We start from the raw sequence: 27,256 nt of genomic DNA on the forward strand, positions 1-27,256 counted from the left end.
TGCTCATAGAAATAGAGGCTTAAAAAAAAAAAAAAGGTAAAACAGAAGCAACCTGGACACAATACTCCAAACTTAATTAAATGTCCTCAAATAAGCACTTGGGAATATGATAAAATAGCTTGAAACAGAAACTGAAAACAAAGTGCAGAAATGGACAAAGAAAATGAGGAAAAAGAATTGCTTGATCTCTAAAAGAAATAACAAAAAATGACAAAATTATATCAGAAATAAAGACCACATTACAGGGTGCACAAAAAATAGACTCTAATGAAAACATGATAATGAACGTTGAAGAAAAGAAGAACAGATAACTGGATGAAAAAGATGTGATACATATATACAACAAATACTCCTCAACCATAAAAAAAGAATGAAATCTTACCATTTGCAACAACATAGATGGACATAGAGGGTATTATGCTAAGTGAAATAAGTTAGACTAAGAAAGACAAACAGCTGGGAGAATTGGATAGCCACGTGCAAAAGAATGAAACTGGACTATTATCTGTCACCATGTACCAAAATTAATTCAAAATGGATCAAAGACTTAAGCATAAGACCTGACACAATAAACTGCATAGAAGAAAACATAGGTACTAAACTTATGGACCTTGGGTTCAAAGAGCATTTTATGAATTTGACTCCAAAAGCAATGAAAGTAAAAGCTAAAATAAACAAATGCGACTATATGAAACTTAAAAGCTTCTGCACAGCAAAGGAAACCATCGACAAAATAAACAACCAACTGCATGGGAGAAGATTTTTGCAAACAGTGCCTCCAATAAGGGGCTAATATCCAAAATATACAAGGAACTCATGAAGCTCAACAACAACAAAAAAAACCCAATTGAAAAATGGGCAGAGGACCTGAAGAGACATTTCTCCAAAGAGGACATACAAACGGCAAATAGACATATGAAAAAATGCTCAACATCGCTAATCATCAGAGAAATGCAAATGAAAACCACAATGAGATATCACCTCATCCCAGTCAGAATGGCTATCATCAACAAGACAAATAGCAACAAGTGTTGGAGAGGCTGTGGAGAAAAAGGAACCCTCATTCACTGTTGGTGGGAATGCAGACTGGTGCAGCCGTTATGGAAGGCAGTGTGGAGGTTCCTCAAAAAATTACGAATAGAATTACCATATGACCCAGCAATCCCTCTCGTGGGTATCTACCCAAAAAATCTGAAAACATTTATCCATAAAGACACGTGTGCTCCAATGTTCATTGCAGCTTTGTTTACGGTGGCCAACACATGGAAACAACCAAAATGTCCTTCGATAGATGAATGGCTAAAGAAGTTGTGGTATATATACACAATGGCATACTATTCGGCAGTAAGAAAAGATGAAATAGGACCATTTGTGACAACATGGATGGATCTTGAGTTTATAATGCTAAGCGAAATAAGTCAGACAGAAAAGCAGAGAACCCTATGACTTCACTGATATGTGGTATATAAACCAAAAACAACAAAAGAACAAGACAAACAAATGAGAAACAAAAACTCATAGACACAGACAATAGTTTAGTGGTTACCAGAGGGTAAAGGGGTGGGGGGAGGGAGATGAGGGTAAGGGGGATCAAATATGGTGATGGAAGGAGAACTGACTCTGGGTGGTGAACACACAATGGGATTTATAGATGATGTAATACAGAATTATACACCTGAAATCTATGTAATTTCACTAACAATTGTCACCCCAATAAATTTAAAAAAAAACTTGAAAAAAGAAAGACAAATACCTTATGATCTCACTTATATGTGGAATCTAAAAAACAAACAAAACAGAAACAGACTCAAATACAGAGAACAAAATGATAGTTGTCAGACGGGAGGCAGATTGGGGGGCTGGGTGAAAAAGGTGAAGGGATTAAGAAGTACAAACTGGCAGATAAAAAACAGTCACATAGATGCAAAGTACAGCTAGGGTATACAGTCCATAATATTGTAATAACTTATCTATTGTGCCAGGTGGGTAGTAGACTTAATGGGGTGATCACTTCGTAAGTTATATAAATGTCTAATCACTATGCCGTACACCTGAAACTAATAATATATTGAATATCAACTGTAATTGAAAAATAAGAAAATTTTTTTTTAAATCCTCATTTTCCAATTTCAGTTTTCCCTTCCCCTGGGATTTCCTAAAGCCCACCTGTTTTATCCAGCTCTTTGCCTTCTGTCTTTTACAAACATGTCCCCATTTATCTAATCTGGTTTCAAAATGAAGACTGTGGCATGGTACGTGAATTAAAAAAAACAAAAAACAAATAGATTGTAAATAAAAATTAAAAAGGATCAGTGAGAATGTAGTTGAAATCAATGTGGTTGAAATGGCAAAGAAGATTCAATTTTTCAATAATTAAGGTGTTTAAAAAAGATACACAAGATAATGGAACAGGAATAACATTAAAACTATAATCCAAGAAAACTTTCTATTAATAAAAGAAGATATGAATCTACATATTGAAAAAGCTCACTAGATACCAATGGAAACTAACCCACAATAATCAACTTCAACACAATGTCTTTGTGAAACTATTAGACTTTAAGGTAAATAAAGAATTCTCACAACCTCTATACAAAGATCAAATATCTTTAAGGGCAAGAGAATTCAACTGGTATCAGACTTCTCAAAAAAAAAAAAAAAAGGCAAGGCAATAGTGGAACAGTATTTTTTCATAACTCAAAGAAAATGTGAATCAAGGACTTACATATAAAATCAAGCTGTCCCTCAAGTTTTAAGGTCATAAAACACTAAAAATAAACCATTTTAAACATGCAATAAATTCTTCACTCATAAGCCCTTTCTAAGGAATCAACCTATTCAAAGTGAACTTCATCTACTCAAGGTACGATGGAAGAACTGGAGCAAAAAAAATGACAGTGAGCATTTAATATGTTTCATTGCAGATTTAGAAAAGTTAAGGGGTGAGTTGAAGAATAAGATGTTATAAAATATTATTAATTTATATTCTGACAGGTAACAATGGGGAAAGAGAAAAAGAAAAAATGTAGAATAGTTTGCTGAATGTCATATGAATAATAGGTAGGAGTTATAGGCAATTGGTAGGAGTTAAAGGACACCATTAAAAATAGACAAAACAGACAGTAAAAGACTGAAATAGGGAATTCAAGCATTCAAAACTACATAAATTTAAAGGTAACAGAACAAAGCTAAAAAGTCTAAAACAGAGACAGAAACAATGTAAAGAAATAAATACAGCAGATATACACACATGAATATAAAAATATGATAAACTTCAGACAAAATGTTTCAGTTTTATAAAATGCAAATGAGATGAACTAAGCTATATTAAAAAAAATTTTCTATTCGGTTCATAGATAATAAGACCTCAAAATATACAAAGAAACACACCCAAATTGATTCAGAAAAGCTAAAAATAAAGGGATGAGCAATGACAGGCATACCAGGCAAATGAAAACAGTAAGAAATGAGTGAGTATGAGTGTTAGTGAGTGTGAAAGTGTGTGTGTGTGAGAGAGATCTTGATGCCAGACAAAAGAGAACTCAAACTAAAAAGTACCAAACTTGACAAAGGAGGAAATTTCTAATGCTAGAAGTCACAATTCAAAATGAAAATATTAAAATGATAAGTATCTGTAACACTCCAACCCCCTTTATAAAAGCAAAACCCCAGAGAGATGCAAAAGTGAAAAAGAAAAGGAAACATAATCATAAGAGATTAAGTGAATAAAGATAAGGATATACAAAACCTAAAAAGTATTAATAAGTAAGATAGATCTTCTGAATGCCTATAAAACTTTACATCTTAGAGAATAAACCTTCTCACACACATAGGACATTCACAAAAATGATTATACATTAGGTTATAAAGAGAATATCAGCAAATGCCATAAAGTAGAAAAATTTCCCAACAAATAGAAGTCCAGGACCAAACAGCTTCAGAGATGAATCTACCAAACATTCAAGTAAGAATTAATACATATCCTTGTCAAAATATTTCAAAAAAATTGAACAGGAAGAAACATTTCCTAACTCATTCTATAAAGCCAACATTACCGATACCAAAATCAGACAAAAACATTACAAAAAAAAAAAATAAAGAAAAAGAAAACATGATGAACATGAATGCAAAAATTGTCAAAACAAACAAAAAAAACCCCACACATTAGCAAACTGGATTTAATAATACATTAAAAGGCTTAGATACATCATGAAGAAGGGGGATTCATCACAGGAATGCAAGGATGGTTCAACATCCATAAATCAATCAATGTGATACATCACATTAACAATGTAAGGGATAAAACCATATGATAATCAGTAGATGCAGAAAAAGCATTTGATAAAATACATCCTTTTTTGATAAAAGTTCTCAATAAAAGGGGTATAAAAGGAACATACCTCAACATAATAAAAGGTATATATGACAAACTCACAGTAAACATCATAGTCAATGGAGAAAAGCTCAAAGCTTTTCCTCTAAGATCAGGAACAAGATAAGGATCCCCACTATCACCACTTCTATTTAACATAGTATTGGAAGTCCTAGCCACAGCAATCAGACAAGAAACAAAAGGCATCCAAATCAGAAATAAGAAGTAAAACTCTCATTTTTTGCAAATGACAAGCGACTACATATACAAAACCCTGACGACTCCACCAAAAACTATTAAAAATGAATTCAGTAAAGTTTCAGGATACAGAACCAACATACAGAAATCTGTTGAGTTTCTATACACCAATAACACATGATTAGAAAGAGAAATTAAGAAAACAATCCCAATTATAATTGCATCAAAAAGCACAAAATACCTAGAAAAAAATTTAATTAAAGAGGTGAAAAGACCTGTACTCTGAGAACTATGACACTGAAGGAAGAAACTGTAGAAGATACAAACAGATGGAAGAATAAACCTTGTTCATGGATTGGAAGGATTAATATTGTTAAAATGTCCCCACTACCTAAAGCAATACAAAGATTCAAGGCAATCCCCAGTAAAATACTAATGGCATTCTTCTCAGAATTAGAACTAATCCTAAAATTTATACACACAGAAATCCCCCAATAGCCAAAGAAATCTTGAAATCTTGAGAAAAAACAAAGTGGAAGCTGTCATGCTCCCTGATATCAAACTATAGAATAAAGCCACAATAATCAAAACAGTATAATGCTGGTATAAAAAAAGATATATAGATCAATGGAATAGAGCCTAGAAATAAATCCTCACTTATACGGTCAAAGGAGGCAAGGATATACAGTGAGGTAAAGACAGTCTCTTCAATAGTGGTGTTGGAAAATAGTGATACATGCGAAAAATTTAAATTGGATCATTTTCTTACACCATATACAAAAAATAACCTCAAAATGTATTAAAGACTTACATGTAACACTTACATGTAAGAGTTACATGTAAGAGTTACATGTAAGACAATACAACTAAGACCAGAAACCATAAAAGACATAGAAGAAAACACAGACAGTAAATTCTTTGACATTACTCTTAGAAATATCTTTTTGGATATGTTTCCTTGGGCAAGCACAACGAAAGAAAAAATAAACAAATGGGACTACACCAAACTAAAGATTTTGCACAGCAAGGAAACCATCAACAAACCGAAAAGACAACCTAATGACTGAAAGCAGGATTTGCCAATGATACATCTGATAAGGGGTTAATATCCAAAATATATAAGCAACTCATACAACTTAACACCAAAAAAAAACCCAACCCACAATAAACAAAAAAAAACAAAAGAACAAAAAAACAAACAATCCAATTAAAAAACGGGCAGAGGACCTGACTAGACATTTCTCCAAAGAGGACATACAAATGGCAAATAGACATATGAAAAAATGCTCAACATCACTAATCATCAGAGAAATGCAAATGAAAACCACAATGAGATATCACCTACCGTAGGAGTATGTCAAACAGCCATCATCAGTAAATCAACAAATAAATGGTGAGGCAGTGGAGAAAAAGGAATACTCATACACTATGGTGGGATTGTAAATTAGTGCAGCCACTATGGAAAATAGTATGGAGATGCCTCAAAAAATTAAAAATAGAGCTGCCATACATTCCACCAATTCAATTTCTGGGTATTTATGTGAAGAAACACTAATTTGAAAAGACCTATGCACCCCTTTTGTTCACTGCAACATTACTAGTAATAGATAAGATATAGAATGTCCATCAACCGATGGATAAGAAGATTTAGGAGAGATACATACATACATACAGACACACACAGAATACACACACACATGCAAGATACACACACAATGGGATATTATTCCCCAATAAAAAGAATGAAATCTTGCCATTTGCAACATGATGGATGTAGAGTGCATTATGCTAAATGAAATAAGTCAGACAAAGACAAATACTGTATGATTTCACTTATATGTGGAATCTAAAACAAGACAAAACAAATGAATTAAAAAAACAGAAACAGACCCATAGATACAGAGAACAAGCTGATGGTTGCCAAAGGGGTGGGGGATGGGAATAAAAAAACAAAACAAAACATGAAACTGTGTTCTAGGAAGACATTTGCCCCTTCATGCCATTTTTTGAAATGTATTTCCTCTGATCCTAGGGGAGCCTGGGAAACATCAGGGTGATAAATTCAAGAACTGATGAGTGGGTTACCAATTCTTATATATATAAAAATGATTGCTGTAGTACATGAGCATATATACTGCATATCAATAATGCTCTACAGCTATAGCTATGCTTGTGATTCTAATATTTAATAAAATGTAGATTCATTTGTTTTACTTTTTTTAAATGGAATATTTAGTGGTCAGTCCCTTGAGAAACTGCAAGGAAAGAGTATTACTGCCAACATTCAGATATCAGTGTAGAGTTTGTAAATAAAGCCTTAAAGCCTTAAATCACAATGTCCTGCAATTTAATACAGTTTACTATGTAAAGGATTAGACATTTAAAAGGCTATGAAATATTTACTTCTTGTTTTCTGAACCAGAAAAGGCATTTTGGTATAAGCTGATTGGGGCGTTTTTGTTTTAAAAGACAGTACTTAACAAAAGGGAACCACAGTGCATTAACAAATTTCGTAATAAGACTAACTTTGACATTGATCCAGGCTTTAGCAGCAGGGACTGTGTCAATCACAATTATTCAGCTTACGAGTACGCTGAATAATCTGAAATCTTCAGTTATCCATTAAGATCTGGACATTGACTTGAAGAAATGACTGACCTGGAGTTGATTATTTAAAGATAAAGACAAGCGCACTCAATATCCAGAAGATCATTGTAGTTGTAATTCAATAAACTCAATTTTAAGTAGTATACAATTTGAGAGTATTATAAATACAGTTCAAACAATAAAGAAATATTACAAATAGTATTTTCTGATCACAATGCACTACAACTAAAAATTATTAATAAGAAAACCAAAAATCATTAACAGTAATTTCCAACTTGAAATAAATCTATTATGTACCCAATAATAAACAATCGTGGGGTAAAAGGGAAATACAAACCAAAATTATGGAATTCCTAAAAAACTATGATAAAACTATAAATCACTCTGTGGTACGTCAATCTTAAAGATGTGATCAAAACAAAATTCATAGTTTTAGACACACTTATCAATAAAAATAAATATAAATATAGATGAACTAAATTCCTAAATAAATACATTTCTATCTCTAAGGTGTTCAATTTTAGTAAACTGTATTTGCCTGGTAAATTACCCAAGCCTAGGTTTTCAAATCTATTTGCAGTGATGTCTGCAAAATAGAATCGTGTAAAACCTACATGAGAAAATGTTTAAAACACTCCTGGAACACAACAAAATTAGATTTGAACAAAAGGAAAAAAGTAGCCCCTGTTCTTAAACAGGATGACTCAATATTATAAAGGTAATTTATAAGTAACATAATCCCAATAAAAATACCAACAAACTTTTTTATGAAGTTGATATTATACAAAATCTAACTATTGATACTCTTTTCTACCTTGATATTAAACTTCTATGGATAACTAAACAGGCAAGAAGAGACAGGACTATGAATGTCCATGAAGACTAACCCAATCAGACCACTATAAAGCCTCTATAATTAAAACTGTGAGGTTCTGATAAATGGATAGACCAGTAGAACAAAACAGGAAGCCCAGAAATAGACCCAAATACATACAAAACTTGAGTATATGATAAAGGTAGTATTTCAAACAGTCGGGGTGAAGATAGACTTTTAAATACATGATGCTAGGATAAGTGATTAGTCATCTGAAAAAAAGATACAATTAGTTCTACACTTCATACCGTACAAAAGAACATCCCCGTATGGACCAGAAATCTAAATACATGACATAAATGTACTGGAGAAAAACATGGGTAAATTTATCTTCAACTAGGATGTAGGAATAAGCTTTCCAATTTCCATTGATGACTCAGAATCAGATACAATAAAAGACTAATAAATTTACTATATTTTGAAAAGTTCGCATGGCAAAAGAAACCCCACTATAAAAAAGCACCATAAACAAAGTCAAAACACTGAAACAAATTAGGAGAATTTGTTTGCAGCATAGATCACATAAGAGAAACAAAGGCCAAAAAAAACTTGACAGAAAAATGGGCAAATGGTATGAACAGACAAAAAGATTATAAAGAAAAAAGACCTTTAACATATTAAACAAAAACGTTCAACCTCACTCATAGTAAGAGAAATACAGCTATACTGAGATACCATTTCTCACCTATCAGTTAGCAAAACATGGCAACATACTCTTGACAAAGCTGTGGGAAACAAACATTTTAATGCATTATTGGTGGAAATGCAAACTGGCATTAACTCTTATAAAGGGAAATTTGGCAATATCTGACAAAGCTGTATGTAATTTACCTTCTGAATGAGTAATTACTTCAGGAATTTCCTCTGAAGATACACACCTCCAAGAATACAAAAACATATGTATGAAGTTATCTATTGCAGAATTGTTTATAACGGTAAAATACTGGAAGCAATCTATACACCCATATATAAAATAACGGTTAAATCAACTGCAGTACATCTACGCTATGGAGTCCTACGTAGCAGTGAAAAGAATGAGGACTGCATATCTCTATGAACTGATGTGGAATGATTCCCAACAGATACACTGTTGGGAGATGGGGAAGAAGGAGGTAGACAAGAATGTCCATAGTTAGACTTTGCATAAGGAGGAGAAATAAGAAAATAGAAATGTGTCATTTGTACAAAAAAGAAATGTAGAGAAGAAAAAACAGATTAATGCAACTGGTTAGCTACAGGGGTGGGAGGAGGTGAGAAGGGTTGAAGAAATGGAGTGCAGTGAGGAAGAATGTCACCATCTTTTTTTGTATAGTTCTACCTTTGAGAATCACGTTAATGTTTCACATACCCAACAAAGAAAAAGAAAACCAACCATAGAGAAAAAAACCTAAAATGGGATATGAACAGAAATACATGAACCAAACTTTATTACAAATGGATAACAACCACAGCGGAGGGTAGGAGGTGGTGGGGTTGGAAACTAGCTCAGACAAATTCAAACCCAGTATTTAGCTTACACATCCTCAGGTTAAGATTTAAAAATATATGAATTCTCGGTAGCAGGCATTTTGATTTAGAGGCACGGGTTAGAAATTCTGAAACTATTTTCTGTGTACTATAGCGCTAAACAAGTAAGTAAAATAAGTATCTATAAACAACAGGAGCTAGCTAGGTATCTCACTGTCCAAATGATTACCAATACGAAAAGGAAGGGATGGAAAGAACGAACCCTGTGATGTTGGATTAAGATTAAAGGTAGCAGTATGAACTCATGCTTTCTAATAAATATCAGTAGATAAGTATAAAAATAGATAATGTATGTACATGTATTTAGTAAATACATCTATTTACTAAATCTATCTGCTGACAGGGCATGGCAGCACACTGCTCTAAACTTAAAGATCAGATACTGATTTCTAATACCATTTTCCACTAAAAAAGAACGAGGGTTCCTTGAAAAATGGCTGATTTCAGGGCTGGGGCAGGGCAAGCACACCATAAATCTAGAATACCCCGTGCCAGACAAGAAGGGAGTAACTCAAAGAATGATGAGGACATCACAGAAGAACATAGGAGCTGGCTTGAAGAGGCTCCCACTGGAAATCTGGACAATCTGAGCATCAAAATAAATCATAAGGATTATAAACCATGGACTAACATAAGAATCCATGAGTCCACACTGATGTAAACAAACAAATGGGAGAGAAGGAAAAACTCACCCTTTCAGTAGGAAAAAAACTAACAGACATAGAAGGAATGATGAAATTAGAAAATCACTGACCATTATCATAACAGATTCAAGAATCATTAACGGATGTCAAAACTAATGGGTCCGTTTTGATGAGTGACAGGGTGTTTACTTACATCATTTCAAAGAGTCTCCCCACCAGACGCATGCCGATTATGAAGGGAAACAGCTAGTGCAGAAATCTGGGAAATATCACCTTAGTCAAGAGATCAAACTTAATGTCACCAGTAATGGGACAAACTGACACTGTGCACCTCCCGGTACGATGCACTGAGAACATTACTTCTAGAACTTTCCTGCCAAAAGTCCATAACCTGAATCTAATCATGAGGAAACATCAGACAAACCAAATTAGAAAATTCCTACAAAATAACAGACCCAAACACTTCAAAATGTCAACATCATGAAATACAAGGAGAGACTGAGAAACTGTCTTAATGCAATACATAATCTGATCATTTATTTTATTATAAGGGGCAGTATTTGGACAATGAGAGAAATGTGAGTAAGGTCTGTAGGTTAGTACTACATCAGTGTTAACTTCCTCTATTTTGATAACTGTTCAGTGATCATGTAAAGAGAATGTCCTAAACTTCTAGAGAATAAACATTTTAACATACAGGTGTAAGGGGCAGCGTGTCTGATACTTTCAAACCGTTTAGAAAAAAAAACGTATGTGTGGAGGGGAGTTGATAAAGAAGAAAATGTGGGAAAATGGTTTTAGAAAATCTGGGTGGAAGGTTACGGAAATTATCCCATTCTTGCAACTTTTCTATTAAGTCTGAAATTATGTCATAATAAATAGCTAAAAGAAAGTTAATGTTCACTAAAAAGTTGCCTGTTTCAACAGTCACATAGTAAAAGATGAAGGAATAACAGCTGGTATCTATTACTCCAAAAGACTAGAGCTGAGTGGTTGAGATTATGGACTTTGCTATCAGTCAGACCTCAGTTCGAGTCCCAACTCTGCCTAGATGACGCTGGGCAAGTTGCTTTTCTTCTCCGATCTTCTGTTTCTTTATAAGTTTTATGGGAATAATATATAGGATTCTTGTAGAATTCCATAAAATCAAGCATGTCAAAAGCTTGCACTAAGAGACATCAGTTCTAGAGCCAGACTGTGTAAATTCAATCCTGCTTATCAGCAATTTACTAGCTATGTGACCTTGGACGAGTTATTTAACCTCTCTGTGCCTCCATTTTCCCATCAGTAAATGGGGGTGATAACAGCATCTATCTCAAATCTATCTCAACAGTTCTTATGAAGAGTAAATAAAGTTAACTGATAAAAGGGATTTGAATAGTACCTGGCACTTAGTAAGCACGGCATGCATGGCAGGTATTTTCATTATTAGCCGAAGCCTCTACAGAATAAGAAATCAAAAAATGTTAGCAATCATTATCATCATTAAGTACGGAACATTATCATCACTGCAGCTTTTTCAAGGGGTTTGGTGGTAAAGAGAAAGACAACTTATTTTTTTTCTCTTCAAATACGAAGACATAAGCATATCATAGAGACCAGACAAACAATACAGAAAGAGAAATTACAATAAAAATGCACGAGATACAGAATCCTCTATGAAATAAGCCCTGAGGACCTCAGTTTTCCTCTTTGCAAATATCATCTGAGGATTTAAGAGACGTCATTTTAAAAGTTACCTTGGGTGAAGAAGTAAGACAGGATGTTTATCTTTCAATATCTAAACACATAGACACACGTAATTTTACATTTCTCCTTCTACAGAATGCATTTTCCTTTAATACTTACCAGGCTTTAAAATATTTAGCTTCTCTTTCAGATATCCACCTACAATCTTCCTCCTCCCCAAAAAGTTCACTTAAAATGAAAATTTTAAGCAAAATACAGGAAGAAATATACAGATCGGGAAAAGTTTACAAATAAGCAAAGGCTTTCCCTTTTAATATTTGTTTTTAAGTTTCATCTTTGGACTAATTGTCAATAATATCCACAAGAGAAATGATGCTAGTAGTTGTCTATGGACGAATATGAAAAGATGTCTAAATATTAAGAGAGAAAAAAACATGTTGCGCAACAGTTTAAAGATATATATTTGTATATGGATAAAAAAAGTTAAGATTAATGGCAAATGAATTTTTTACTTCAATTTCCACCTTTATAGAGCAACTACTATGTCTCAGACACCAGGAATTAAAGAATAATAAAAAAGACTTATTTTACTTAGCATAATATATTACATTGTTTTATACACCTGAAACTAATTTTTAAAAAAAGGTAAAATTCAAGGCACAACGGAATGTTCTCATTTTAATCTGCCTAAAAAAAGGACAGGATTCAGATCTAGACAGCCACTCTTAACTCTCACTAAACACATCCTGTCTGTCAGTGAAAATGAGTACTATTACACTGAGTTTATTTCTCAGACTTCTGGAAAGTTTAGCAATTTAGAATGTAGTTACATAAAATTATAATAAACTCATGTATTTAAATGATTTTACACATTATGACCCTTTCTGAGAGAACAGGAAAAAATTGTCTAACTGCCAAGTAAACCAAAAGTACCTTATCAATTAAAACACATTCTAATGAATTTGTCTATTAAAAAATGATTCCTTGAGAAACAATTTTCCCTTTCGTTCTTTTCTTGATTATTCCATAATACCATTTTTCAAGGAAAAAAAATCCCTAAAATTAATAGTTACAGACAAAAAGAACCGAAGTTTTATACCAAAGTAGTAAGCATTTTTATAGGGAAATGCAGCTCACTTGATTCTGCCTCATTTTGGAAGGGGTGCTAAGAAAGGACGATACAGGAAAAAGAGAATTCATTACCATTATCACTGGAATCTTGATGCCCACAACATTACTTGTTTCTACCTTGTAATTCTCTGCCTATCTACCTTAACCAGAATATCAAAACAACTATTCTTGAATGAGCTTTACTTCTCTGTGATGTCAAGATAGTTACCTTTATACCACGAAGCACAGACTGCTCCCCAAATGGAGGACCATGGGTATATGATCAGTAGTGATGGGAGAGCCAAACTAAAATCCAACAGGAACCATCATCCCTCACTCCTCCTGTTGACCTTTCTGCTGCTTTCCACTCACGAGGGTGAAGAGAGAATAAGGCAAAACAATAGAGATAAGGGATAGCTGAGATTTACTGTACTCCTACTCTGCCACAAGCACTGCAAAGTGTCATTCCATTTAATCTTCCTCGAGTACAGATGATGACTGAGGCCTGTGCAGGGCCGACGACCGGTAGAAAGGATGCCCAGCAAGTGAGCCCTGGAGCTGCGCTGAGGTAACAGGGAACCATTTCAAACCTGTGCTCAGAATTATTCCCATGTCACTCAACCTCTAGCAACAAGGACACTACTTAAGTGTCCAAATGTATAACCCTCTTAATTTTATTTAAAAAAAACTCTTCATTATGGAAAATTTCAAAAACATAAAAGTAGGGAGAGGAGAGTGTAACGCTTGTGTGCCCGTGGCTCAGCTCCACCTGTGTCATTCTTGTTTCAGCGAACCCCCCTTTCTACCTTTTTCCCTTTGAAATATTTAAAAACAAATCCAAGACATTTTGTTTGAACCTCAGAATGTCTCTAATAAATTAGATCTTTAAAAAAATTATAATAACATTACGACATCCAACAATCATTCTTGACTACTACTGAATGTTAATTCCTCTTAAAATTTCTCTAGTTTTCTTAGACATTTTGCACTTGGTTAGCTTGAATCAAGATCCAAATAAGGTCTACACATTTCTTGTGGAAGATGGACCTCTTGATGTATGACAAGTTTCCTACACTTCCTTTCTTTTTATAAAATGCCATTTATATACAGACACACCTCGGAGATACACAAAGCACTGCAATAAAGTGAGTAGCACACTAAAGTGAGTTGGAATCTTCTTGCTGGTGAGGAGTCTTGCCTTTAGTTTGTAAAAAATGCAGTATCTGTGAAGTGCAATAAAACAAGGTATACTTGTAGTCTTTACAGTTGATACGTATAATGTGTTTCTCTAGCTCCTCTATTTCCTGTGAACTGCTAAGGCCTTGATGAATTCGTGATTCACCCACCCTCTTTCCCTGTTGCTGCAAGATTGCTCGGGTGGTACTGTTTACTCCCTACATCACCTCCTCAGAAGGCATTTAATATCCATTTGTCTTCTATTAGTGTTATAGCAATAGTGTTTTCTAAATCTTTAGGTGATTTGAGTTCCTACAAGTTTATCCAAGATCGTATTCATGGCAATCTGCTCATGGTGATCAAACTACCAGGTTAATCAAGAACTGACTGAGAGACAACAAAGGTTATCAGTCAGCAGCCAGGGAGGCAGGTCAGGAACTGTTCCTCTTATAGACAAGAAGCCAAAACGTAGAGAAGAGATGAAGGATTTGACTAGAGATGGAGAGGAGGCCAGAGAATGAACATGATGCTTAAAGAACAGGATACTGGGTTCTAATGATAGCTCTAAAAGACATTTTTACACATTTGCATCAATAAATGTTTCCAAATAAACTCAAAGAGAATTCAAAAGTTCTTTATTTTATGACATTAGTTCACCAAAACAGCCTTACAAATGTTTCCACCTTTCTTGCTTAAGAGAAAGGTACTGATCTACAAGCCAAAGGTTCTCAACTTGACTACATGGTAGATTATACTTTGGAGTCAAGTAGAGATCCTTTGGCTTGGAGATCAGTACCTTTCTCTTAAGCTTTTAGAATACTGAGGCATGGGTCCCACGCAATCAATTCTGATTCAACTGGTCTAAGATGGAGACCAGGTATATAGTATGATTTGCAAGTCTTTCAAGGTGATTCTAATACGCAGCCATAACCGAGGGCTTAGAATAACAACAATAGCAGCTAATATTTACAAAGAATAGATTATGTATCAGGTATTTTTCTAAGCACTTTACATGTACCAGTCCATTTCCTATTTTAAAGTGAGGAAACAGAGAGGTCAGGTAACTTGCCCAAGGTCACACAGCAACTAACAGCAGAGTTAGGATTTAATACCACGAAGTTTGGATGCAAAACCCATGCCCTAATCACCATGATATACTGCCTCCTAAGCCAGAATTATACTTGTATTCTTCAACTGCAAATAAAATGATTAAAGAAAAACAAACAAATGAGATAACTTCCTCCTCCTTAGAAGTAGCACAGTAGCATCTTGTTGCAAAGGTACCAAACACAAGCTGATTAGAAAAATAAACGGACAAGAATCTTCTCTTCCCCAAAGAAGATTCAAATGTGAGATTTCCATGTTTTCAGTAATTTCTCACATAACATCCTATGCAGCAGTTATACAACGTTAAGCATCAAAAATTGCTTTTGTTTTAAAACTCGAGGTAATGATGTATTACATGTAAATTTATAAGAAAATTTCCTACCTATTTCAGTTCTGCTAACTCCAATTCCATTATAAATTCTCAAGTAATTAAAATGACAAGAATCAGAATCTTCAATGTCAAAGTCACCAAATTTGATGCGCACTCTCTCTCCCATTTTCACACGTATCTCCCATTCGCAGACGGTGCTGTTGGGATAGGTCTGTGGGTAGTTTATGGACGTAAGGGTTCCACTTTCAGGGCCCAGGACAGTGTGTCCACATCCATCACCTTTAAAAAAGTTGCAAAGAACAATAAATTATTCTTACGTCTTTCACTGATAAGTAATCAAGATTTTTTGTGATGATTTAAAAATACAGATGATATCAGATATTTTATACCACCAACACTTTTCCTTACACAAAATAAAACAGATGACACAGTTCTTAGTATACCTCCACACAGGAGCCAAGAGAAGACAAAATAGGTCAAAATCATCAATTATTACCTTTATAATTTCTGAATTCAAAGAACACCTTTAAGAATTTTTTAGTTCGAAGAACTTGCCAATCTGAATTGGAATAGAAGTAAACATAACTTGGCAATAAATATATAAACATATCATAAATCCAATCTTTAAAAGAGTCAATTAACAGTAATTGTTTAAACATAAATTATAAAATATGTGATCAGCTTCATCTATTTATTTACAAATATTACAAACCCCTTCTAAAATCTGTGAGAAGCTGAATGATTTCTAAAAACACTTTATACTAAATCAGTGACCATATTACATGCTGCATGGCATTCTTTCTAAGGCATACATTTAATGAAGTAATATTAAATAAATATTTAATGAAGTTTAATCTTATATCCTACTGAATTGACTTTTTCGTAATCCCTCTCCAAAAGCCTCATTTTTTCTCTACAGAATGATGAAAAAAATAACAGTTAATGGCTAATTAAAGATTAGGAAAAATGATCTTCATATTTTGGTAGCTTCATTATTTGCTCCAGAAATTTCTTTAGTAACTCAGGCAATTTAAAATATTGTTTGTAAAAATAAGTTATTTTACTGAGCAGGAGGAATGTAATGTTGAAGAAGTTTCAGATGCTACTCCAACTGTATCATTTAGCATTCATTAATGATGAGATTCAAATAAGTCTCTTTCTAACCGGAAGATGAATACATCCTTTTAAAATGATAGTATTCTCTCCTTCAAAAGAGCTATTAATAACCACCTTTTGTAATAGTTCAGTACTTACACACACAAAAAAACTATATTGAAAGTGACACTGCTGGGTTTTTACACCTCAGTATGGGTACAGATGACTATAATGGAATGTTCTATTATCTTGATTTATTAAAGAACAATGTAGTGCTGATATCATTGATTAGAATAAACCTTTAAAGGCCTGCGAATAAGAACATAGTATGTAGCAAGTAGTAGTTGCAAAATAAATGTTTATTAATGGAATGAATAAGGAAGCTGTATATTAACCTATGAAAAAACAATTTCTAACTAGTCTCAAAACTAACTTTAATGAAGGAACAACTCTCTACCTAGGTTCTGATTACAGTACTTCATATTCTTAGCTGATAAAGAAATTTTATTCTCAAATCCAAACTAGCAGTTACTTAGTAGACTTCTAAAGGTCAGTACTAGCTAGCAATCTGGCTCCCTAAACCAACCTCTCATTAATGCTTTGAATCAATGCTAAACTCTACCTATCTTCTATACCTGCTTTCATAGCAGCTCAATAACATAATATATAAGAGCACTACGAACATGTGAGTTCTTCTGTGACACACTCACTGATCTTTTGCAAATATAAAACTTAGAATGTGATACAACTCAGAGGAAAAAAAAAATAACCACAAATTTTCCCTGAAACTACCACGAAAATACCTTGAATATCTCTATTGTATAGGATCTAAATAGAAAACACAGGGATATAAAAACCTGCACTGTGAAAATAGATGAATCGTTACATAAATAACTTTTGAACAATCATTAATATTTTCCTTAGAGAAAAAAACAACTATCCTAAGACAGAGTTTCTAACATTATGACTCAAATCTGAAATGTTTTCTTGCTATTGAAAAGATAAAAACCTGGTTTCTGGAAGTGTTTCAATAATTTAAACGTAGCCACTGAATAAACGAAGTAACTCAAAATACAAATGCATTTTCTTTAGTAAATAGAAACTAAGGCAGATTTTTAGGGACAGGAAGTGTTGATAGATTTCAGAAAGCCAAGAATTTCCTATTAACAGCTGAATTCACAACTTAGTGATGGCAGAGTGTTGCATTTAACATATTCCCCACAAGCTATAATTTAACTGAAGGTTATGATTTTCAAATGAACTTTACAGAAAGAGTACAAGCAGGTTTTTAGATGTCTTTATGTTTATATTTGTTAAGGTCTCAATAAATACACAAAACGTTTCTTGCCCTTTCCTCCATAAAGCATACTTTTCTACAAATTTAACACAATAAATACCAACTGATGAAAAACAGGACTTCTGTGTGCATGCTGATAAAGAAAACAATTAAAATGGAACTGTCTTTTTTCAGTATCTTGTGTAGGGGGCGGGCACAAACAGTCCACAAAGTAATGTGCCAAGAATGTTCTAAAATATGTGATGGAGGTCAGAGCTTCCTCCTCTCGAAAACAAGATGATACGTACCAGAAACCAAAGTTAAAAGAAAGTCTCAAATCTACTGCAATGAACAAGCTTGAATGTTTCGCATTTCAAGGACTATTTGATAAATTTAACCTAACTAAATAGTTTAGCTGGCCTTGCCAAACACCTACTGCTATGAAGTATATGTTTAGAATATTCCAGTTCGAAAGGGATCGCTGGGCTTATATATATTCACTAGGCCAGCAGTTAGTTTTCAATTGTGTTTTGTTATTCCAAAGTAAGAAATACATTTTACACTGTGACCCCATACACTCTTGCATGTATATTTCTGACTCACTAAAAGGTCCCTCCCCATCTGCAGTCTGAGAAACACTGTACTGGGAATCCAAAGGTCATAAAGTTGAATTTTCATATCGAAGACCATGTCCTCACTTTTACACCCAAATTATAACATGTGCTCCCAGTTCATTATTACAGTTCTTAAAAGTAAAGCCTTTTCTACACCAAAATATTTAAAACATGACAAAACATTTTAAAGTAAAATTAAAATCTGGAAAATATTCTTTATCAACAAATCTCCTAATACACGTAGAGTAATGGTTCTCAACTGGGGTAGTAGGAAGGCTCCCACAAAAATGATTTTACCTCCCGTTTGGTAATGTCTCGAGACATTGTTGGTCGTCACAACTGGAGGGGGTGGGGTGCTACTGGCATCTAGTGGGTAGAGGCCAGGAATGTTATTAAACTACCTTACAAAGCACAGGACTGATCCATCCTACATGTCAGTAGCACCGAGGCTGAGAAGCGCTGACTTACAGCAACGGCTACACTACCTCAGACAGAAGATCTGGGTTAGTTCTTGGCTAGGGTCCATTCAGCCCAAAGGGTTAATGCTGTGCTATTCGCTACGGGTACAACCCAGGGAATAGTTTTCCTTGAAAGGCCAGCAATTACACTAAGAGTTTTATGTTCCCATTTGCAAATTTTTAAAACAAGTAAATAGAATGCTTTATTTTTCAAGTTAAAGGAAAAAAAATCCTTTTTATTAGTCTATAGCCCTCAAATGACTTTTTTTTTTTTTCTGGGTTGAGAGCTCTTAAGGGAAAAAGGGATAAAAATAGGGTCAGAAATAATATTCCCCAAATTTTCTGTTTAATCTTGTACATACACTAGAAAGAATAATGATCCGTGGCCAGCCTATACCACCGTCTATTACTCATTTTCATAACGCGGAATTGACAAAAGGGGCGTAACTACTATTGAAAACATAATTTTCAAAATGGGTATCGTAGGGAGCAATCCATATACTCTCATCTACAATTCCAGTATCACCAACTCTCTCCAGCTCCATCATGACCACCATCACTGTCAACTTCTCCTTCTACTCCTATCCTAGATGGTCCCCACCAGCCCATAACTGACCATAAAGGGTAGAAGCCTGATAATGTAATTTTCGCTTTATTTCACTGGAGAAAAACTACTGGAATTTGATCTTACTGCTCCGCTGTTTGGCTGCAGATTTATCTAGGGGATTACTCATAGAACATGTGTTCACTTCCTCTGAAGAGTGTAAGGTCAGACGTGTTAAGCCAGATACAAATTTTGATATTGCTCCAAGAAAATAACTGAATTTTTTTTTTAACTGCTTATCCCTAGAGTAAAGAGAGGGACCATTAAACATATTTAAATAACATTGAATTAATACAATCAAGAACAAATGTTATTTTAGACTGCTCTAAACTTCAAATCAAGGAGTTTTTTTAAATAAATATGTTCTTGTGATACTGATTTCATGTGACCCTCCAGCCACTCTCATATTTTAGTCATATTACCACTAATAAATAATATAAATTACCTTCATCATTGAATTATATTAATATGAACACTGAATTTTTAAAAATATTTTCTTTAAGAACAGAAAACACAAATGCAGGGAGCTTGCACAAAATGCTCAAACCGTAGAGCAATATAACATTTATTACAGTCATTATAAGCTACGAAAGGTTTATACTTTTCCAAGGAATTTTTAATAATTTATCATTGTGAACCGGTGAATCTGACTATACTTCCTCTAAATAAGTGTCACATCTGTCACATCTTATAATATATTTGTGAGATCTTACAGTCAACTAAAAAAAAAAAAAGGCATTTAGAGAATATAAAAGTGTTCAAAAAAGTAAGCTGCAAGTCTTAACTAATAATCTTACTTCATTTGGCTACAATGAAGATTTTTTTAATGTATTATTTAGCACTGCAAATTTTTAGACCAGAAGTACCCTATCAGTCCTATTACTATAAAATTTTTAAAACTGCAGCACTATAAATCTCAAACACATATTTCAAGGTACTACTTTAATTTTTGTTTGTTTGTTTGTTTGTTTTTTAATATTGGATGAGATGGATATGCACTGAGAGCCTAGAGGGTCACTGGATATATTTTAGGAAAGGAAATAGCTCCCAGCTTCACTCTTTATAAAGCCCAAATTCATCTTTGCATGTGTGATAATTTAAAAAATTGAATTACATGAAGGGATGTGAGATGTATAAATCCTCTTCAACCCCCACCAAGCATATACTCTACTCCGGAGCATAACAGTAAGCAAAACCCTCTTTCCACCTAGTGTCCCGACGCCTGCCATCTTCTTTCTCAGTTTTCCTTTCTTTTACAGATTTCTTCAGTTCTCTATACTTAATTTCTTACTTCTTTGCTTCCCACTCTAATGTCTACGAACTGAAATTCAGCTTCCAGACTGTTACAGGTTGAATTATGTCTCCCAAAGATATGTTCAAGTCCTAATTTCTGATACCTGTGAATGTAATCTTATTTGGAAACAAGGTCTTTGCAAATGTAATCAGGTTAAGATGAGGCCATACTGGATTAGGGTAATTCCTTGACTGGTTTCCTCTTATGAGAGGAAAATGTGGACACAGATACAGACGCAGGGAGAATACCATGCAACTATAGAGGAATTATGGAGAAATGCAAAGGAATGCCAAAGACTACAACCCCCAGAAGCAGGGAAGAGTCAAGGACCCTCACGTCGAGTCTTTGGAGAGCAAGAGTGAGCGAGAGCGCTAGCTACCCTGCTGAATTTTAGAACTCGAACCTCCAGAACTATGAGACAATAAATTTCTGTTTTAAGCCATGTAAGTTTATGGTAATTTGTTATCAGCCCTAGGAAATGAAGACCCCCTCTCGAGGCAAACTATTCACTGAAGCAGCCAGTTTCGGAGCTGCCAAAACAAAAGCCAGTGGATACTTTTCCATCCTTATTTGTGACCTTCTACAGTATCTGGCATTACTGGCTCTTCCTGCCCTCCCACCTTCCTTCCTTCATAGCTTTGTCCCTCATTCTTAAACCTCTCCTTCCCCATCTTAGCTCTTACTTTTAACTATCTAACTGCAACTTATCTGGCATCCTCACTGTTCTGCAGACTGCTTTCCCCACTCTTGGATTCTACCTGAGCAATCTCATGTACTCCCAGGATTTCAACTACCCCCGAAATGGAGAAAACTCCAAGGTCTCCAACCTTTCTGCTGATCCTTAAAGCCATCACCTACTTACATATTCAGCACGACTGCTAATTAAGTTCCACAGCCTTGCTTTTTGTTTTCCCACAGCATTTCAAACTCAGTATGTCCCAAATATTCAATGAACATCTTCCAACTGCCGGGCACGGTAGTAGGTGCTACAGACAACAATAAAAATGGCAGAGAAGGCAAACGGTGCTTATAGTTTACAATACAGTAAGGCAGAGATAGCAAGGAATTTCATGGACGAGGAGTACTATGTGGAAGTAATGGTAGCCTATGGTGTGTTTGTGATAAACAGCAGTTAACTAGACAGAAATCCTGGTGGATGCGGGAGGTGAAGAGCAGGGAGAAGAGGATTCCAGAAAGGGGGAAAAACAAGCATTTAGCTAACCTTCACTCTCTCAAAGTTAACTAGTCCTTAAGTTTTATACTTTGTCTCCTCAGTATCTCTAAATTTAGTCTGTCTAAACAAGTGTAGGCCCTTGCAACAGTTCTCTAACAGGTTTCCCACTTCCTCTTTCCTTCCTCAAACCTGCTGTCTACACTCTGGCAAGTGATTCTTAAACACCAGCTGGGTCACGTAGGTCCCTTATTCCAAAAGCCTTCCACTATTTTCCACTGATGATACAACAAAACTCAAATTCTTCAGCAAGGATACAAAGTCCGCTATGACCTCCCTGATTCCTCTTGCCTCATCTCCTGACTTCTCCCCACAACGTCTCTCTGCCCCAGCGGTGGCATCTGGGTGACTCCCCGCACGTTCCCCATTCTCCTCTGTGCCACTGCATGTCCTTGCTCTTCTTACCCACCTGGCAAGCACCTACTCAATGTTACCTGCTTTGTGAAAGTCCTGGCCTTTTTCTCCATTTTCATATCAAAATCTCTTTACTGTACTCAATATACTTAATTATTCATTTTCATGTCAGGTTACCATACCAAGCTGCAGAACTCTGTTAGGCAGGCGTACACATAGAACTAGGGCATAACAGGCTCTTCACACACACTGTTGAATTTAGAAACTAATAAACCCAATCAAGCCAGCAGTAGATACTCACTAGGCAAGGGATTTCGTAGAAAGTCCACAGGCTTTGGAGTCAGAGAGACTTGGATTTAAATTCTAGCCATGCTAACTTTTGAAATACTGGGCACTTAACCTCGAAAAGCCTCTATATCCTCACTTGTTCATGGGGACACCATCACCTATCTCCCTAGGTACTTGTGAGGGGTTTGGTAAGAACTTACATAAAATATAGTGGACTCTATAAATGTGGACACACTTTCCCCTTGAAGACGATGCCTCTCTCTAGTACCTTCCTTATCCTTCTGGGAACTGCCCTGCACTTTCCAACCGTTTTTATATGACCTCATGCTCCTTTGTTAGTTGACAGGTCCAAGAGTGCGTACTGATTCACATTGGGCCAGAGGGAGGCCCACTCACCGTCCCCTCCAGTTTCCGAACCTTGTACATTTGGGAAACCCCCGAGTCTCTCCCGTGTTGAAGCTACCAGCCTTAAGGGTTGCCAACAGCCATGATTCCGTCTTCCACTCAAAGTCCGACTGAATCAAGAGACAAAAATTAAGCTGAGGCCTCGGTACTTGAAACCCAGCTGCATTCTGCTTTCTCCTCGGCGTAGGTTGGTTCAGCTCCTCCCAAGATTCCACAAGTTATCTCAGAATCCTAATACTTTTCCCTTTTACTGTAAGCAGACTTGGACTTCTGTTCCCTATGACCTCAAGGGTCTGAACTAAAACACTTTTCCTCCACCACATTTCCTGCCACAGAATGTCTATCTCATATCCAGACCTATAAAGTTAGTTTCTAGGATCCAAAGAGTTAACTAGAAAGAAGGGCATGCCAGAAGGAAAGAGATAAACCACCAACCTGAAAATGATCTGAGAGGGTGCAGATCAAAGAAAGTTGAAACATCAACCGAAGTTGGTGAGAGGAATTGGGAGGCCAAAGGGAGGGAGCAAAACCAGCATTAAAGTCTGGGCAGAATCACACCTTGTTGTCACCTACTCTACTGCATGCTCTGACCCCTCTCATTGAGCTAGAGGTGGGACTTCCCTAAACAATAACTGGGACGGGGATAGGGGCAGAAGGATGGGAAAGCTTTGGCTCTAAGTAGAAAGCAAACATGTGAAGATGGAGATTTTAACTGCAGAGTAAGAAAAAAGAGGAACACAGTATCGAATCACTCACGAACAAAATTTTACCAGCTATCCAAACAGATCTGATCCCAGCCCTCATACATTCTAGAAAGATGTCTTATATATTTTAAAACAGTGAGAGTGGGAAATGGACCCCAAAGTCAACATGGCTAGTATTTAAATCCAGGTACGTCTGCCTCCAAAGTCTCCATACTTTCATTAAAGTCCACCAGAGTAAAAAATAGTGAAGACAAAGTCTCAGGTTTTGGAGAGTAAAACAAAAACAAAAAGCCAAAACAAAACAAAAATCTGACAGTTTAAATGACAGTTTCAGTACAGCAGAAGCTAGACTGCAGGGTTAAAAAGAAAATCATCCCTTAACAAATATCTGCTGGGAGTCAAACACTAAGTGTATAGCACAAATGTAGTCTACTTTTTAGAAAGTTTTCACTGAAAAAAGCAGAGATACAAGGTACCTGGAAAGCAAACAGCTGAAAAGAGAGATGTATAAAAGCCAGTGGTGTTTTAAGCATATTTCCAGGCACAGAATAAGAAGCACCACAGAAGTTTATACTAAAACAATTGATATTCCCTGATGAAGCAGTGCTCTGGACAGTGCAAGAGAGAGTTTCAGGAAGGAAATTCCGGTCAGGCAGGAGGCAAAATTATACTGTGCAGGGATGAGGAGCAGAGCAGTTATGTCCCACAAAGTGGGCCAGTCACAATGTGTCCACCGAGCAGTGATTCCCATTGGAGATTTGATGTGTGTAGTCCTCATTTAGGCAGACCTATTCACAGTGGCGACTCGACTTGCACCAGTCATCTTAAACTATCCAGAACCAGACAGAGCAGACAGCGGGGCTTGGCACGTGAGCCCAACTGTGGCATCTGCCAAGGACCAGGGCAAGAGCATCTCTGAGATGATGGATAAAAGATTGCGTAAAGGTGGAAAAACGTACAGATGATGCCAGGCCTAATCTCAGGGACAAATCTTCTGTCTGCCCTTCGATGGAAAATCCTTCACAATAATGTTCCCACTGACCTTTACAGTCTTTGTTTCTCATTATTTCCCTAGGTCACAAGGTTACTGAAGTTATCTGAGTGCTCTCCAGGAATTTCAGCTGGTGATTAAAAAGGAGGCCGGCAATCGTTAGAACCAAAACTAGGAGACTTACAATGGCAGAGATGGCTATTCAAATCAGAATTTGAAAGAGAGCGCAAAACCTGCTGACAATGATTTAGGCTGTCAGTGTTTTCAAAGACGATCCATGCGACAGGTGGGCACAGTAGTGTTTTCTAAGCAGTGGCCATGGCTATGTTCAGAGTTCCAGATGAAGGAGGATTCCTCTCACTTGAAGAGGAATCAAGTGCAGCTGAGGGGTCTAGCTCCTGGGAAGAGAGCGGCTGGGAAATACCGGGCAGGACGTCAGGCTCTGAGCAAGTAGGTTCAAGAGAGGGCTCTCTACTAGCATGGGACTGAGAAGCCCAGGCTTTTGGACCCACGACTGTCGAGATTACACAAAGAACAACAGCATGAAGAACACGTAGGTGCCTGGGGACTAACACCAATCATGTGTTTGGGGCAGTACATTCACTCTAGAAATGAGTTCACAACTCACATTTTTTGAACGACAGACATCATGATAAACATCAAAAATAAGAAAATGAATGAAAACTTTCTGCCAGTAACAAATATTTTAAAAACAGTGTGATTAATGAGTGAACAGAAATAACTGGAAAGTACTGTCTAGAGATGAGTATGTGGTGATGGTTAGAAAACTCTTCACAGTGCAGATGAGACCCCCAAAAAAGGGCTCTGAAGGATGCTTAGGAGTTTACAAAGCAGACAGGGAAAGAAAACTAAGGGCATTCCAAGTTGAGAAAATGGCATTTATAGAGTTCAGTATAGAGAACAAGACAAAAAAGCATAAAATGATATGTTAGAATAAAAAGTAGCTCTGTCTTACACCTAAACTATAAAGCATGAGGGGTGCTGCCATGAGATTAATAAGTCAGAGAGGAAGGGAGGGACAAGACTGTGAAAAAGTTACATGCATAATATGCAAAGGAGTTTGGATTGCACCTTACAGGTGACAGAGGGGCTGCTGGCCACACAGGTAGTATTAACTTAGTTCCAAGACAGTGGCGCCCCAGTGTGCAAAACCGTGGCCCACAAATGTTTCTCCAGTTATTGGGCAGAGGCGCAGGGCATGGGGCTCCAGAAGAAAGTAGGGGGCCAGACCCAGAGGCTTGCAGCTCAACGCCACAGGGCACGTTTCTACACACCCATGCTTTCCTTGCTGTGCTGATCTTCACTCTTCAAATGCCTGCCATCCCTGTGGACTAGAAATCTAGCAATCCGTTCGTTAAAGCTCAACCACGTACAACCACTTGCTCCTATGCTGAATGAAGAATGTAAGCCAATGGAATAAAGACATTAATCCAGTGGAAAGAAACTAATGTAATATTAGTTCTGAACATTATAGTAATCATAAATATGAATGTCTTTGAAGAACTTTTCCATTTTGAAATGTTTGTCTTCTTGTATTTTATAAGTATGCTTATGTGTTAGCCTATAAAACAGAAGAGTATTAAAATTACAGCCATGTAAGATCATGTAGGTGTGTGAATATGGATTTAAAAGGAACACAAAAATTATAGATTGAGAGATTAGGACTAGAACTGTGGATAATTATCATTTAAATTTTTGGTTTTGAGTAACAATCACTGTTATCTGTACAATATTTTAAAAATAAAGTGCTAAGGCCGTAAGGTTGTTCTAAAATGAACCGAATTCATGAGGCACACAAGAAAAATTGCCAAGTTGTGTCACTTTATACTTCAACAATCACATTTAGCAAATATCACTATCTCTATAAAGCTTTTCCTAATCATCCTAATTTTATGTTATCATTCCAACTAATCAAGCAGTGGAAATAGAAATTATCTATCTGTATGCATTCAATTAATGCCCAATATTACCACCTGAGCTTTCACACCCCACGTTTATTTTATTAAATATACATAGTCCTAAATTGAAAATCTACCTCTATGTAAATCTAGCTTTTCTTATCATACTATAATCCCATTACTTCTTTCTGGAAATTAATTAATTCATTTGTCAATTAATTCTAATGCTGGTACTTATACCAATTTCACTATTTTAAGATTTTTTTTTTAAGTTGATCTTCTAGAATGAATCTCATATGTTCAAACAGAATTATTAACTAACGGGAAATAATGTTTCCTCTTTGCTTGTAACATTAGGAAATTACCTAAAAATCATTAACCTGCAATT

The 27,256-nt window shown here is 35.7% G+C and overlaps 1 protein-coding gene across 6 annotated transcripts in view; it reads right to left on the minus strand.

The window, feature by feature from the left end:
- Positions 1 to 27,256, minus strand: part of DCBLD2 (discoidin, CUB and LCCL domain containing 2) — a gene marked incomplete at its 3' end in the record, with an annotated part of 87,371 nt that overhangs the window by 56,045 nt on the left and 4,070 nt on the right. For 5 of the 6 annotated variants that reach the window (XR_013991819.1, XM_081027019.1, XM_081027021.1 and 2 more), the window contains exon 2: positions 15,687 to 15,914. Coding sequence is in view for 4 of the 6 variants with exons in the window: in XM_081027019.1 (XP_080883145.1) it covers positions 15,687 to 15,914 (228 nt within the window). Of the gene's footprint in view, positions 1 to 11,606; positions 11,662 to 15,686; positions 15,915 to 27,256 lie in introns of those variants that run through there. The other variant, XM_081027022.1, reaches the window with a different exon arrangement.

The sequence above is a fragment of the Rhinolophus hipposideros genome, assembly GCF_964194185.1.
Source record: "Rhinolophus hipposideros genome assembly, chromosome: 2".
In the NCBI taxonomy this organism is placed as follows: Eukaryota; Metazoa; Chordata; class Mammalia; order Chiroptera; family Rhinolophidae; genus Rhinolophus; species Rhinolophus hipposideros.